The sequence below is a fragment of the Artibeus jamaicensis genome, unplaced genomic scaffold (genome assembly GCF_021234435.1).
Source record: "Artibeus jamaicensis isolate MK-2021 breed Jamaican fruit bat unplaced genomic scaffold, CSHL_Jam_final contig_233, whole genome shotgun sequence".
In the NCBI taxonomy this organism is placed as follows: domain Eukaryota; kingdom Metazoa; phylum Chordata; class Mammalia; order Chiroptera; family Phyllostomidae; genus Artibeus; species Artibeus jamaicensis.
Genome location: NW_026521486.1, coordinates 11,994,952 through 12,011,301, shown reverse-complemented (window position 1 = coordinate 12,011,301; position 16,350 = coordinate 11,994,952). Strand labels below are relative to the sequence as shown.

General features: G+C 41.7%; 1 protein-coding gene across 3 annotated transcripts in view; it reads left to right on the top strand.

Annotated features, from left to right (window-relative positions):
* POLR3B (RNA polymerase III subunit B) overlaps nucleotides 1–16,350 on the top strand; it is a 168,027-nt gene that overhangs the window by 66,968 nt on the left and 84,709 nt on the right. For all 3 annotated transcript variants that reach the window (XM_053661850.1, XM_037160488.2, XM_037160486.2), the window contains 4 exons: nucleotides 4,891–5,100; nucleotides 7,523–7,681; nucleotides 9,268–9,385; nucleotides 11,252–11,394. In XM_053661850.1, the coding sequence (XP_053517825.1) occupies nucleotides 4,891–5,100; nucleotides 7,523–7,681; nucleotides 9,268–9,385; nucleotides 11,252–11,394 (630 nt within the window). The remainder of the gene's footprint in view (nucleotides 1–4,890; nucleotides 5,101–7,522; nucleotides 7,682–9,267; nucleotides 9,386–11,251; nucleotides 11,395–16,350) is intronic.

Below are 16,350 nucleotides of genomic sequence, written 5' to 3'. Positions count from 1 at the left end.
CTAGAGATATTGAAAACATAATATATACAAGGTCTTCATAACATTTGATTTTATTCTATGTCTCCTCCCCCACTTTCTGTGTGAATTTTTATTTTAAAGAATTCTTTATTTATTTAAGGGTACAGAATGAAAAGATGTCTTGGTCAAATGGTCCCTGGCAATTCTTCTTTTAGAATTCTGCTGTTGGTTCAAAAAAAAATTTAAATCATTGTTAACTATTTTAGGTGTAAGCTTATGTGATAGTTCTTGTGACGAGCATGTTAGTAATAAGTATTCTGGAGGTTAAATTAAGTTTAGTACATGGGTTAGAGTTGCAGGTAGAAGGGGCGATATTACAGGGTGATGGCGTATATGTTTTCATTGCTACCAGCATTGTTCATATTAGTCATGAATGTTGCCGCTTACTGAATACACAAATGATTATGTGCATTTCTTCTTTCATTCATAATAACAATGCTGTTATATTGTTTCAGATATATATTGTCAGATATAATGCATACTTCTTTCGTTTCTGGCAAGGGAACTCAATCCCTTGCCTTACTCAGTTTGGTTGAGTAACTTATGAAAAAGGTTATGTCTTCTATACAATTTCATCTATAGAACTTCTGAAATTCTTCTCAACTGAAATGGACTGTGGATCACGACCCAGGTGGCTTTCCTATTAGACTGTGGATTATAAGCTCCTTGAGGATAGGGATATGTCTGTGTTGTCTATTACTCTACCCCTTGTGTCTAGCATAGTGCCAGCCTAAGTAGAGTGTGGTCAGTACTTACTAAGCGTTTCTACAATGAGTGAATGGATCTTTGAGCACATTAAAATTGTTAAGAAACCAGGTGCAGATTTTTTAAAAGAATTTCTGAAACAAAAAACTAAGTGGGGAGGCTTATACAAACTGATTTTAAGATTTAACTGAAGCCACAGCAGTGAAGGCAGATTGAGACCAAGGCACAGGGTAGACCTATGGGTAACGGAGCAGAATCGAGAATCAGAAATGGGTCCACACATTTATGGGCTGTTGTTTCTCAATGAATGTTTCAAGGCAGTTTGGGGGAAAGGAAAATCTTTTCAACAAAATAAAATGTGTCTACGTATATCTATAATAGAAAAAAATAGACATCTCCTTCTACCTCGTACCATACAAAAAAATTAACACAAAATGAATCATAGTCCTGAATGTCAGAGCTAAAACCATAAAATTCATGGGAGGAAATGGGCAAAAATCTTCATGACCTTGAATAATCTAAGATTTGTTAGATAGAGTGCAAAACCACAACCTATAAAAATCAAAAAGTAAATAATTAGACTTTCTCAAAATTAAACTTTTGCTCTTTGGGAGAAAGGTACTTAACAACGTGAAATTGGCAGTTACAGAGTAGCCTCGGGGCTGTAAAGTGCAAGAAGTGGAGTAACCAAAGAACTCATACACATGGCCCATGGGCATGAACAGTGGCTAAAATTGGGACAACTGTAACAGTATAGTCCATAAAATATAATTTTTTTAAAAGGGAGAAAACGAATATGAAAAAGACCTTAATCCACATAATGGGAGCAAGTCTTTGCAATATATCTATTTGATAAAGGATTTGTATTCAGTATATGGAAAGAACTCTTTACTAATAAGACAGATCCATTGAAAAATGGGAAGAACAAAAATGAGACACTTCACAAAGAATAAGAATGATCAATCAGCTCATAAAAATATATTTACTATCATTAGTCATCAGGTAAATACAATTTGAAACTAAATGCCACTGCACACTCAGTGGAATGACTGAAGTGAAAAGGACCCGCGTTTCGCATTGGTCAGGATGGAAGCAGCCTGCGTGCTCGTACACTGCTGGTGCGGATGTGAAGTCCAGTAATCAGTTTGAGAAATTCTAGAGCAGTTCCTTCAAGTTAACCCTCCCCTAGTGGCACCACCCAGAAGTCCCACTTGTGTGCATTGACTAAGAAAAGAGTACACAGAGTTGTGTGCATGAGCATTCAGAGCAGCCTCGTGCCCAGTGGCCCAGAAGCCACAGCAACCCAAATCCCTCAGCAGGTGAGTGTATGCCTGCAGTGGAGCGCTGCTCCGCAGCGAGAGGGATGAGCTGTGAGACACACTACCACGTGGGTGTGTCTCACAGTCATGCTAACTGAAAGAAGCAGCAGGAGAATGTACGTACTGTCTATTCCCATTGTGTAAAACTCTAGAAAATGCAACCCAGTCTGTAATGATAAAAGAATAATAGGTCAGTGGTTGTCTGGGGCCAGGGACAGAGGCAGGGCTCTTTTGGGTGAGTTGGAAATGCTCTAGATCTTGACCGTGGCGGTGGTTTCACAGATGTGTGTGTCTGTCAGAACTTGAATGGATGAAATTTATTGTATGCAATAATGTTGATTGAATAAAGAGAAACTGGGCAAAGGAAGACAGAAAAATAGTTAAGTGCACGAAGCTTCATTTTATTCAGTATGCATTTTCTGAGCTCTGTGCGTTCTTACTAACTTTTCTCGTCCCACCTTAAAATAAACTTCTTCACTGTTTTAACCTACATTTAAATACTTTTCCATGCCAGCTTGTAACTTTGTAAGAAAGTATGACAGAGAAGATATGACTTTGCAAGAAAAATTATACCCTGGTAGTAAGAAATTGAAATCATTGGTGACTATAGTTAGGGCAAAATGGGGTTGTAAAAGGAGAATTCAGCTTATAGATATTCTTGTTGTTAGTTATTATATTCATACAATGCCCTTTTTAAGGAAGCTGAAAATGTTAATAGAAGCATTCTAATTTGAACATGTACTTCACCCAGAATAGTCTTACAGTTTAATTTCTGTATGACGCTTTCTCAAAAAAGCTTGTTTTGGGCAAAATAGCTAGTCAGTCGGTCATAATTTTTATAGTAATTACGGGGTATGGTGGCGTTTTGCAGTTTTACAATGTAGAAGTCATAGTTCGTAAATCATGTTTTCACCTCCACACCATTGTCAGTGCTGCTAAAAATAGTTGTACATGTACATTCCCTCAAGTTCTTCTCAAAGTCTTTAAAGAAAAACTTCTGATGAGATCACAAGCACCAAACATTTGCTAAACCGTTTTGTCGTCCATCCATTCAGCGGTCAGTGGTAATGCCCAAGAATTATGTCTGGGCCTTGTAGCAGTTTACATCAGGAGCCAGTCTCTTTCACCATTGTTAGAGGTGCAGCCGCTCATGGTCCCCTGCTGCATGATAACGCCTGTCCCGGGTTTCAGAGGACGTGTTTGGCAGCCTGGTGGGAGAGTGCCTGAACCCTTGCCTCAGCTGGGTAAAGTATACAATTGGAGCTGAAATCTCAACATGAACTTCAAATAATTTCATGTAAAAGGACAAACTTAGTACCAGTGAACTTGACCACAACCCAAGCAGCAGTGATTTTATTTCTAAAACAGTAAGTGATATATTACCAGGTATCCTGTCCAGTTTATTAGTTGGCACTAAAGTAACATGAATTAATTGCAATTTATAATGTAAACTGGATAAAAAGTTCACGAGTTCAGTTTAGCTATTGTTTTTCAGCTGAATCTTGATGCATTTTCTAGAGATTTAAGGACAAATATACGCTATCATGAAGAATATAATACAGTTCTTCAATGTCATTTACTTGATATTTATTGAGCATCTATAGTGAGCCCAACACTGTACTAGGTGCTTATTTCTTTAGTATTCTATAGATTTCAGAATTTCTTTCATCATGCCTAAATAGGTTATTTTTGTTCCTGAGTTGAAATTGCTGTTGAGTTAATGACATGAGTACAGAGAAAAAGGTAAAAGAAACACTGAGTTTTGGGTCTTAGTTCACCTTAGAGTTTAACTCCATTAAATGATACACAGGCGTCTTGGGGTGTGTGGGTGTTGTGGATGTGTCTCTATGGAAGCACATGTATCAGAGAGAGATTTCCAGCTACCTTCTTAGCCACGCAGAGGGAAAAGGGGATATACCTGGGAGAAGCTAAAGAGGCTCGGTAGCCCACACTCAAGCTCAGCAGTAGGGCAAACATGAATTTCCCAGTTTTAAGGTCTCTCAGTAAGACCAACCCCAGGAGAGTGAAAGCTGCCTTTTCAGACACGATAGTGAACCCGAATGAACTGCAGGGAAAAGGGAGACGGAGCTCAGGGGAGGGGAGGTGACTAACCTTCTGATTTCATTTCTAGTTGACAGTAGAACTCTTTTGAGGTCCAGTCAGGTGGAAAGGCTGATTGCTATATACCCCATCTTTGATTGGACAGGGCTTGGATTCCTTAGGGGAAAGGCGCGGTCCTCTTTATCTCCACTGCTGGGCACAGAATAGGTGTTTATGAACTGCTTAATAAATGAATAGTTAAGCAAATGGAGAAATGTGTTCTTCTCAGCTTTCAGTTTGCTCTTATTCTTTTTCTACGACTTTCTTTTTCATTTAGAACTTTTGTAATTGTTGATTTCTTTTTATGAACTCTATCTGTTTGCCCCACTGTATAAACTCCTTACCTATCAGCTCTGGGGGTTGCTCTGGTTACCTTCCCCCAGCAACTGGACACGTCCTGGAGTATAGTAGGACCAAATACAGAACTGCTGACTGACTTCGAAATTAACCAGTGGAGACTAAAATTCCTCAAATGGGATTAATTGTACAACTCCAAAAGGTTGAAATTATTTAGATCAGTACATCTTGAGTGTGGTTTTTCTTCCTTGTGGAATTCTTAATATTATTGAGAAAAATTATTTAAAAAAGTTGTTAGCTACTATGAGGGTATTGCTTTGGAAATGTTTGACCAGAAGATTTTCTCCATTTCAATTAGTGAAATTAATGTGTTTATAACTGTATTCATTGCTACTTAATTATTTGACATAATAGAATATCGCATTTGGTTTCTTTTCCAATGTCAATGAAGGTACCATTGGATACAACCAGCGGAACAGAATTGATACTCTCATGTATCTGCTAGCATACCCACAAAAGCCTATGGTCAAAACAAAGACCATCGAGTTGATAGAATTTGAGAAACTGCCAGCTGGACAGAATGCAACAGTTGCTGTGATGAGTTACAGTGGCTATGATATTGAAGACGCGCTTGTTTTAAACAAGGCCTCACTGGACAGAGGTAAGTGAATTTGGAAAGCTCTAACACCGAAAGTGCTTGGTACAGGGTTAGATGTAGGGACGATCGATGTAGAAATTACTTGGTGTCAAAACGTTAATGTCAGTTTCGAGTGATTAGTATTGTATAATGTACAACCAGTTATGTTGTTGGAGGCAGTTACGTTGTGGTGTTGACTTTTTAAAAAAATGAATATTATATAGAAGTAATTTGTTAAATGTATCAATAAACAGGCTTTTGTTGTTGTTATTTTACATTATTGGTGAATTGAGACAATTCCTCAATGGCAAATATGTAAGAGTTGTTTTGTTTTCCAGCAGGAATTCTAATAAATGCAGTACAGTTTCAACAATAAGCCCTTTTGGTAGGGTAGTAACAATATTTGTATGTAAAAGGCTATTTTATTTATTGTATACCTCAACCCCATAATATTAGACCTTTTTGTTAGCATAATGATAAAAATTTTTAAATGTGTATGCATTTAAAAATATGACTTATAGCTGTTACATTTTTCTTTCTCTGTTTCTTGATAGCTCCCTTTTGCAGGTCACCAAATAATGGTTTGTAAGCCACCACCTGAAGTCCGACTTCTCCTTTCATGGTCTCGGTTCCTCTTTTTCCTCTCGGGCGTACCCACTCTGCCTGCCCCTCACTCTTTGTAGTTGCTAGGCAGCCGTAATAGTACTCCTAGACATGTGTCTTTGGCATTAATGTTGGCTGCACTTAATTTATGCCTCTTTTTTTCCTCCTAATGACAACAGCCGTGCTTTAAAACTGGATGTTTTCCTTTCTGATTAACTGGTAACGTTTATGTGCAAATCTGAAGACTTTGTGATATCTGTCAGAAACTTTTCAACGCAGTTTAATGACCTGAGTGTACTGTTCACTAGCTGTTAGGCTACCACCTGTAAATACAATGTCCATGTACCCTTAGAGGAAAGCGCTGCTTGGTTTCATGCAGTTCAGATTCACACTGCACTCCAGCATTTTGCAGTTAATGGCCACCGTACAAAATTTGAAGATCATATAATGTTTCTAAAGCAGCTGGCTCTTGCAGCCGAGCTTATTATGGCCATACACAATTTACTGGGGCCGTAATGACTAAGACTTTTATCAAAGACATGCAGACGTCTTCATCTGTTGTCCACTTGTAGAAATGTGTTTTATCGAACAGTCACCTTCACATTTTAAAAAGTTGCCTGGGAGCAGTGAAATTTTATTTAGAAATCCACTTTTCCCTGATGGATTTTCTAAATTCATATTCTTAGGTTTCTTGCAAGTGCTCTGCTTTTGCTGAAGAATTATAAATGAAGCATTTTATAGCCATGCATTTATTTCATCAGTAATAGCCAGCATTTGATCCTGAAACATTTTCCTACTTAACTGAACTCTTGACATGGCTTAATATATCCTGGAGAGATAGAGAATCAAGTTTAAAATAGCTGCCTGGGGAAAAAAACTATGAATTCAGTAAAAATTAAAAAAAGAAAAGAAAAGAAAAACTGTTTCACCAAACTAGGGAAGATAAAAGAAATGCAGCCACAGGGTCTTGGGAAATGATATTTAGTGTTGAAAGAATGACAGCTCTTTTGGGGTCCTCCAGAGCTGATAAACTTTTTTGTGGGAGTCAGTGGTTGAGTTTTTTGCTTCATCTAAAGGTATTCTTCTCTTCCTTTTGCTTATTAATGTGTAGATTGCTAGTTAATCTCAGGCCTTTTCCCTCGCCCACTGGGTAAATGTGATCTAAAAATATAATCAAAGTAAACTAATCTTCAGAACAGAGATGAATTATTTCTGTCATTAAAATCATTTGATTGTTTCTTTTCATTTTCTGTGCTCTTTGCAAAAAAATTAATTTTTTTGTTTACTTCTTTGGGACTTCCTCTGATTGCTAATACCAGAAAAAGGAAAACTTTTCAGAGAAGGTTAGCAGAAGTTATGCAACAAAATGACATGTAGGAGGAATCCTGGCTGATTGGTGGAGTTGGTCTGTCTCGACTTTGCCACCAGCTTCCTGGGAGACCTTGACCATTTAATTTCTTTGGCACCAGTGCCCGTGAGAGGGGGTTATGCCAAGTGATCACTAAGGCGCGTTTCGTTTCTCACATCCTGTGGCTCTGTGCTCTGAGAGAACCACAGCGACACTTGGGTTTCTCTTAACCTTCCTCCGACATGATAGCGTATGTATAGTCCATGCCGCAAATGGTGTTGGAGGTTCCAGTGTTGACCTGGACAGTAGGTAAGGGGAGGAGTCCTGACGCGTAGGTGGTTTATCGGTTTGGCCCATCCCAGACCATCCAAATGTAGATTGTTGTAGGGGGAGAAGGGAACTAGAACGAGGGGGGTTGTTGAATAACACAAACCTGTGTTTTCTCATAGTTTGGTATTTCTGGTGGTTCTGACACCCATTTTGGTTTCACTTTAGGTTTTGGGCGTTGCCTTGTATATAAAAATGCTAAGTGCACATTGAAACGATACACTAACCAGACTTTTGATAAAGTCATGGGGCCGATGTTGGACGCGGCCACGCGGAAACCCATCTGGCGACACGAAATTTTAGATGCAGATGGCATTTGCTCTCCAGGTAAAAGTCACTAAAACATTTAATATATGCGTTTTGAAATTACGAAAATGAGATATCTGAATATTTGGTAAATGGGGTAGAAAATAACCCCTGTCTTAGCCAGTATGGTCATTGTTCGGTGAATTTCATTCTAGTCTTTTTATGCATATGTTTTTACTTAGCAATAATCTATTCCAGTTATACTTTCCTAGTTATAATTTTGAATCATAGAAAATCCACTTTAGTGAAATAGTTAAAATAAGAAGGTCATATTCCAGCATCTACACTGGTGTTTCATCATTTGTACACTTCGCTTACAGACTGACTTTGGAATCGATCTCATGCCTCTAAAAAGTGTGACTCCATCTTAATTACAAGTGCATAGTGACTTGGGTTGGAGCAACCTACAGCCCCTGCCCTTATGAGTATTACGGCTAGTGTGGGAAACTCATTGAGCAGAGGAGTGCACACAAACGTGCAAATACAGCCAAGTTAAGGAATCGTGTAAGGAGCTAGGAAGCCTTTCTGTAACAAGAGTGTTTACCCTCATCAAGAAGATTGGGGTGGCCTTCCCATGAAGTGAGCTGAAATGTGAAGGATGAGTGAAGTCGACCAATGAAGAGGGGGAGGAGTGTGTTCTAAGCAGTGGGAAGGGCTTGTGCAGGTGTCCTGCAGCTTGACAGTTGAAGGGTCTGAAAGAAGGCCAGTGTGCCCACAAAGAACAGAGTGCTGGGGAGTATGGTGAACATGCGTCTAGAAAGCGGGGCGGGGGCGGCCGGGGATTGTAGCCATGTTAGCATTTTCATTATGATCCTAGAAGCAATGACAGGATCAGTTATGCGGTTTGAAATGATCATTCTGACTACCACATAGAGAGGAGTAGCAGGGGAGCCAAAGCAGAGCCAACTGAGAGCTCTGGCAGCAGACCAGGGGCCAGGAGCTGTGGTGAGATGAAGAGAAAGACTGGGTGGGGAAGACTTATAGTGGGAAGTCTGCATGACCTCGTCACGTGGTGCCTGGGCGGCAAGTACTGCATCTGCGGTGGTGCCCTGAGCTGCGCGGTGCGTGGCTTCCCCTCTTGGCTGCCTTCGTTTCCTGGAGATTTTCTCTCTTCACCCAGCTGGGAAACAAGTGCTATGGCAGAACTGCAGTAGTTGGTCTTTGAGCCTCCCCAGGAAAGGTGCAAAGCAAAGGTGAGAACAGCAGGAAAATCAAAGAAATCTTTTGATTTCTTTTGCCCAGCCTGGCAGTGACTTACTGTTTACTGGTTGAAGTAACTGTTCATAGAAGTAAATGGTCCACATGTGTTCTAACACCCAAAGAGATATATAAAATTGCTACCTACTGACATGACATTTCCCCTGTCAGTGTGGTCCCCTATATCAGTTTCTTAGTTTTATGCTCACTGCAGTCCGTATCTATGATTTGTTTTCATCTGGGCCTGCAGAACTACAAACGAGCTTCTACACTCTAGTTCCCACGGTATGGACTCATTTTTTCCCCGTGTCGGCTTCATAGACTAAGTCTAATCTCGTAGTTTTTACCCCAGTAATCTTTGCATATTGCATGGATGATAACAGTTTGTCTAACCCTTCTTACTTGCTCAGGTGAGAAAGTAGAAAACAAACAAGTGCTCGTAAATAAATCCATGCCCACAGTGACGCAGATTCCCCTGGAAGGAAGCGGCGTGCCGCAGCAACCCCAGTACAAAGATGTGCCGATCACGTATGTATTGGGTGTGCTTTGGAAATGCATGGGAGGAGTCAGCTCTGGGCAGTGTGGTTCCATTGGTTGGAGCATTGTCTTGTAAACCGAAAGGCCGCAGGTTCGATTCCCAGTCAGAGCACACGCCTAGGTTGCCAGTTTGGTCCCCAGTCAGGGTGTGTATGAGAGAGAACCAATCACGCCGATGTTCTTCTCCCTCTCTCCCTCCCTTCCCTTCTCTCTAAATCAATAAGCATGTCCTCGGGTGAGGATAAAAAAATACATAGGAAGAATCACTTACTGTCAGTGCTCCAGTCACTCTCCTTTTGCTGATGACTTCCAAACAGCCATCTGCGTGGTTTCAGCTCCATACTTGGAACAGCGTTACAGATGTCCCACATCCAGAACAAAATCCTCCTCCTCCCTACCCTAACAGGCTCCTCTGGGGACCCTCCCTCTATGAGTGGGACCACCATCCCACCAGTCACCTACAACACAAACCTGACTCTTTTCCTTTACCTGCCAAGCAAAGCCAAAGCTTGTAGGTTCAACTGGATCTGCAGGTTCTGTCTCCTTAGCTGCGCTCTTGTCTTCTCAGTGACACCACTTGCGGTCTGAGTTCTGGCCCTCCTCTCCCGCCAGACTCTTACTTGTCCATCAGTGCACATCTGCCTCCGGTCTTGCACCTGTCCACGTGTCTTACACACTCTCCGTGATGCTGCCAGCGTGGTTTTTCTCCAGCGGGCTCCTCTGGTCGTGTGACTCTCTTGAGTAAATAAGAGTAAAACTTGAGTAGATTGAGTAAAACTCCCAATGACAGTGTTGCCTGCTGGATGAAGGCCAAACAAAATAATACGTAATAAGCCCTGGCCAGGTGGGTCAGTTGCTTAGAGCATTGTCCTGTACGCCAGAAAGTTGCAGGTTTGATTCCTGCTCAGGGCACATACAAGAAGCAGCCAGTGAATTCATCGATAAGTGGAACAACAAATTGGTGTTCTCTCTCTCTCCCTCTCTCCTCCCCACTCCGTCCTTCCCTCCATCACTTTTTCTCTAAAATCAATAACATATCTTTGGGTGATGATTAAAAATAATAATAATACGTACAAGACTATTCGTGATTCTTGGCATATCTCCATAGCCCTTTGCACACTGGGCCCCGCGTTCCAGAATCACACCACCCTCCGCAGGCCTTTCCCACGGGCTCCGCCTGCGCCCTCTGCCTGAACGCCCCTCTGCCGGTGGGTCTCAGCCCCTGGGCCACCTCTCTGGGAAGCAGTCCTCGACAGCCTGCCCTCCCCATCCACTGTCACTGCATCTGCTGCCAGTGTTCACTGTCGTCCCTCTGGGTGTGGCACTGTCTGCACTGTGCTTCCCTGCTCACTCTGCTGATTGTACTGTGAGTTCCTGTGGGCAGGAGCCGTGTCTGCTCCACCTGTGTGTGTCCAGAGCCCACACAGACCTGCCACACGGTAGACTCTCAATAATGTTTGTCGTATGAAAAACAGTGTGTGAAAAACCTCGTAATGGGAAAATTCAGTCAACAAAAGTGACTCAGAACTTGGAATTTAGTCTGACGGGTGGTCACCCCGAACCGGGTCCACTTCAATGTCCTGGGCAAGTCAGTTTTCCGTGTCTACAATAAGGGGATAACAACACGTGAACAGTATGTGTGGCGAAGATTAAACATTAGCTGTTTTAAACTAGGACTGGAAGGGGGAAACTGTAACATTTGAATTTAATGTTGCAAATGAAAGTCATTTTTCAGAGCCCAGAATGGGAATGTCAAAATATTCTGTGGTAGATATTAAATAAAACATGGCTGGAGGTGATAGGTTCATAAATGGCAGTTTGAAAACTCTGTTTTCTTGATTTTTCTCTTCACATTAGCTACAAAGGGGCAACAGATTCATATATTGAAAAAGTGATGATATCTTCAAATGCCGAAGATGCTTTCCTGATAAAAATGCTGCTGAGACAGACAAGGCGTCCAGAGATTGGTGACAAATTCAGCAGTCGTCATGGGCAAAAAGGTAGGTTGTTTCACTTCTCCACTCGGTTATAAAATTGAATATACTGAAATATTTATTAACCACAGAGGTGAGATATGTTTGATATCTTTCCTCTGTTAAAAGCTTAGTATGTTTGAAAAATTATTACCTTGTTATCAAAATTGTTCTCGTTTTACTTCTCAGATTAACCTGTTTATGTTTTTTAAACTTTTTAAAAAATATACTATAGAATTGCTTCTCTATGCTATTCATTTCCTTCTGCAACTTCTTGGACCAGAATTATAACTATAAGTACATTCTAGGTGATGTAGCTACTGAAGTACAGCTAGCTGTTTAAAAAACTAATAGTAATACCTATTTTTTATGAAAGGTACGTACTTAAACTACCCTGTGTTCTGTGAGGTCAGAGCATCAGGATGTCGGCACCAGAAGGTGCCTTCGCATTATGTGTCCCTTTGTGTAACAGAGGGGGAGGTGCGGGCCCCCAGCTAGTGGGCTGCCGAGCTGGGGTGAGAGCGCAGGTCTCCCGACTGCAGTGCAGTGCTTCGTCCGCTGCAGGCATCCCCTCTCCTGGGTGGGGTGTCGTCCACTTGTGGTTGCGTTTTGATTTTTATCTTCACACACCAGAGCGCTGTGTCACTGCTGATTAACTCATTATCAGTAAGTTCTCTTTTAGTCTCTGTGTGTGTGTGTGTGTGTGTGTGTGTGTGTGTGTGTGTGTGTGTGTGTAGTTTAAGTGTGGGAAAGGCTGTCCTGGGGTTTGAATTCTGGCTCTGCCTGCTACTTGCTAGTTGTAGGAGCAACAGCAGTAGCTAGCACAGAAGTTAGCTAGCACTAACTGTGTGTGTGCCTGGCAGTGTCTCAGCACTCGGTACTAACCCATTTGCTTCTCACACAGTCCTAGGAAGTAGGACTGTTATCATCTGCGTTTTACAGATGAGGAAACAGGCACAGAGAGATTAGCAGTTTTTCCAAGGTCCCCAGTTTGGTAGTAGAACTAGTTTTTGAACCCTGGCAGCCCCACTAAACTGCGTACCCTTTAACTCACTCCTGTCTGACTGTTAAGCAAGGAGCGTTGTGCCTGGCACGTACCTGTTAAGTGCAAAGAAAGTGTAGCCATGGTCGTGAACCTTGGGGGTTAGATTCACTCCACTCTGCAACCTCGAATCTCACCTTTGCTTATAAATGGTTAGAGTGGTATCTTCTTTGTAATTGGTTGGTTAGAAGATAACTGCACATTATGGTCCTGCTGATTTTAACTATTTGTTTGCCAAGCAAGTGTATCCATTATTACAATTTGTTTGGACCAATCAATCCAGCCTTAGATGTCAGCACATCAAAGTTTTTCAGACTAAGAGACTATTTCATCAAAAGCATCTTTAGTTCAGTTGACAGATGCAGGATTATGATACCCTGTCAGTATTTTATAAGAATTGGTTCCATGTATAAGTGTGAATTTGACATCTTTGCTTTACAGTTTTTAAAGATGTTAACTCTTACTACCTTTTGAGTTTTTGTAAACATATCTTGAGATTCTAGTGCTTCCTGCTGCTTACCAGTTACAATGAAATTCTCTGCATTGAAACCGCTTCCATTTCTCTCTTGGTTGTGAGAGTGTCTGAGATGCACTCCTAAGTCATTCCGGGATGACTGTAACCGTGTCGACAGCCTCCAGTTTACTCGACCTGTTATCTTATAAAATGTCAGCCCTGGAAGCTTTCCAAAATGCACGCCATAAGAGAATATCTCTATTCTGAATCACTTTACACACTTTGCATATCCCAAATCCTTGTGCTTTATTCTGTCAGAGTATTGTGCCAAGACTTGAAGGCTGGCGTACACTTCAGGGATTATCCACTGTGTTCTCACTCCACGAAACTTTCCGCAGTCCGGGACTATGTCTTCATGTTCTCATGAAGTCTGAAAGACCCTCTCTCACAGCAGATTTGTGATAGGTAGTTGATGACTCTTGAATATCTGAATGTATAGAAGGTAGGGAAATGGACAGGGTCAGATTCTCTACTCTTGATGCATTGATTTTACACAGGTCTTGATGTATTTATTACATGTGAGCGTGTGTATGTATAGTGCAGACAAAGCACTACTTTTGAAAGTGAGATGTTTAAACTACTACCACACACTTGGTTGGTGATTTCCTGTGAATGCAGACCTGTAGATAAAATGCCAGTCTTTGTGCTATTGCATTTCTCAGACTGTTAATGCGTTAAGGATACTGTTCATCGACAGGGATGGTTTCTAACCCACGATGGCCCGAGACAGCAGCCTGTAGAGAAGATCTGTCTCCTCAGTCTTCGCGGGGCTTTGACTATACAGCTCTGTACGGAGCTGAAAGAAGTTCTCCTGGGCTTAGGTGACCTTTCATTTGCAGGGAGGAGTTTATCTTGCCAGTTTTCCTTTTCCAGATGGCTTTTAATCCAAGGGTAAAAACCTTCTGATTAGCCTAGACTCCCTTGGTATTTCCTTCTTTTACAGCTTCATCAGATTTATTGAAAAGATTGAGCAAAAAAACAACAAACAAAAATAAGTAGTGTAATCTTTTAACAACATAAAGGAAGGAATGACATAGAACCCATAACTGAACATAATTTTTATTTCCTTCAAGTATAATTTTAATTAAATAATAAATGCACATGATTTAAAAAGGTTGAATAGTACAGAAAAGGGGGAGGTTGTACTGAAAAACTTCAGTCGCTGCTTTTGTTCCAGTTTTGCTTCCCTGAAGCATTTTTTAAATTTTTATCTTCATTTCTCAGTGATATCCTTAGATAACTATATACTCACCTACTTTAGATATTGGTTTTCTAATACATGAATGGTAGCAGGACCGAGCACTTAGTTACCGCTCTTCCCTACTCTCCACGTCCACTTTCAGTGTAGATTTATTAAAATTTTGGATTACTGAATTATTTAGATTCCATTATTGTTACTACATAAATATTATTCACTTCCAAACCAAACAGTTGGTGAGTGTGTTTCCTCTGTTATATCACTTTATTTTTTGAAGTTAGTAATCTCATATTTTTATTTGCTTAATTTTTCTTACTCATATCACTATTCTTCGGTACCATCAACAGCTTCTCCACAGATGTCTATGTGATCAGTAGTCTGTTGGACCACTTTTCCCCCCAAGAAGGTTTCCTTTATAGCACCCCCACTCTTCCTGCCCCAAACTGTGGTGGTGGTTCTCGGGGCCCTGGCTTCCCAATGGGTCAAGAACTGGTGACAGATAAGCCGAGATGTAGACGCCCACAGCCCTCAGCAGTGCTGTGCAGTCAAGGCCATGAGCAGTCAGCCTGGGGCAGTCAAGGCCATGAGCAGCCTCACATTGTCTGGAAATGTTTTTGAAAAGTTTAAAAGGCTCTCTGTTAATTCGTTAGGGCTGCTTTTATAAAATACCACAGACTGAGTAGTTTAAACAACAGAAATTTATAGTCTCACGATTTGGAGGCTGGAAGTCAAAAATCAAGGTGTCCGGAGGCTTGGTTTCTCTTGAGGCCTCTTTCCTCGGCTGGCAGATGGCAACTTTCTCCCTGTGTCCTCGAACGGTCTTTACTCTATGCAGGAGTGCATCCTGGTATGTCTCCCTCTTCTTCTAAGGGCACCAGTCACATTGGATTAGGGCCCACTTGATGGCTTCTTCAACCTGAATTACCTCTTTAAAGTCCCTGTCTCTAAATACAGTCACATGTTGAGGTGTCTGGGGGTTAAGGCTTCAACACATGAATTTGGGAGGGGGCGGGAACAGAAGAGCGAAGCAATGGGATTGGCTGACTAGCAGGAGTAAAGTGAGGAAAAGGGCCACAGGGACTGTGGTTTTAAGCTTAGTAAATGAGGGCACCAATCACAAAGCAACTCTGTGTCTTATAGGTACCAGCTGCTGTTTTAGAGGCTGGAATACAGTGGCAAACAAGACTGACAGGGCCTCTGCCCTCCGGGAGTTCATGTTCTCTTGGGAAAGGAAACAGAAAAGAAGTAAAGAAAAATAATAGCAGGACAGTTTAAGATAACGACGAGGGCTGTGTACGGAGGACGGTGTGAAAGAGTGGCTGGTGTGGGGTAGTAGGGCGTGCTTTAGAGGGACGCTTGGGAACGGCCTCTTGAAGAAAGTGCCATTGGAACTGAGACCTAAAGGGTCAGAAGGAGCCAGCGGAGCAAAAACCTGGGAGAAATAAGTTCACGTCCCTGAGGCATGAATGAGCTTGGTGTATTCAAGAGCAGAAAAAGGCCAGTCTGGTCAGCCCTGTGCCAGAGAAACTGGACGGGCCCATCCTGTGGGTCCTTGTGCCTGAAGGAAAAGAGTTTGGGCTTCATTGTGAATATGATGGGAACCAGCAAGGCTTTTGGATGGTGAGTGTAAGCAAAGGAGAGATAAGGTCTAAGTTACTCTTTTTAGATAGCCCCTGGATTCCGTATGGAGAGCAGATTGGAGGGGGGACCAAGGAGGGTAGCAGGGAGACTGTTGCAGGGATTCAGGCAAGAGAGAATAATGGCTTGAACTGGGTAGCAGCAGTGGAAAATTAGACAGAAGTGATGGATTCTGGATATGGTCTGGAGTTAAAACCAACGGGACTTGCCAATAGCTGAGATGTTGGGAGGAAAAGACAGGAACTCAGATGAGCTTTGTGGCCTGATCAGCTGGTGATGAGCAAGGTGGGGAGGACTGGGGACGGAATCGTTTTTTTGGCGTCGGGCAGGGGTTGAGCGTTTGGGCCTCAGGTTAGAGATGCCCATTAGTGAAGGTGTTGAGTAGGCAGTTGGATATAGAGTCTGCAGCTTCAAGGAGAGGTTAGGGCTAGAGATAAAATTTGGGAGTCATCTGCATGTAAACTTACAGTATTTTTGCCTTTTGTGTATTATTAATTTACAAGCATTTTCATCTGTATTCCATCCTTTAACCTTTTAGCTGGTATTGTTGTTCCTACCAGGTAGACCCAGGAAATCGAAGCTTGGCAAAGC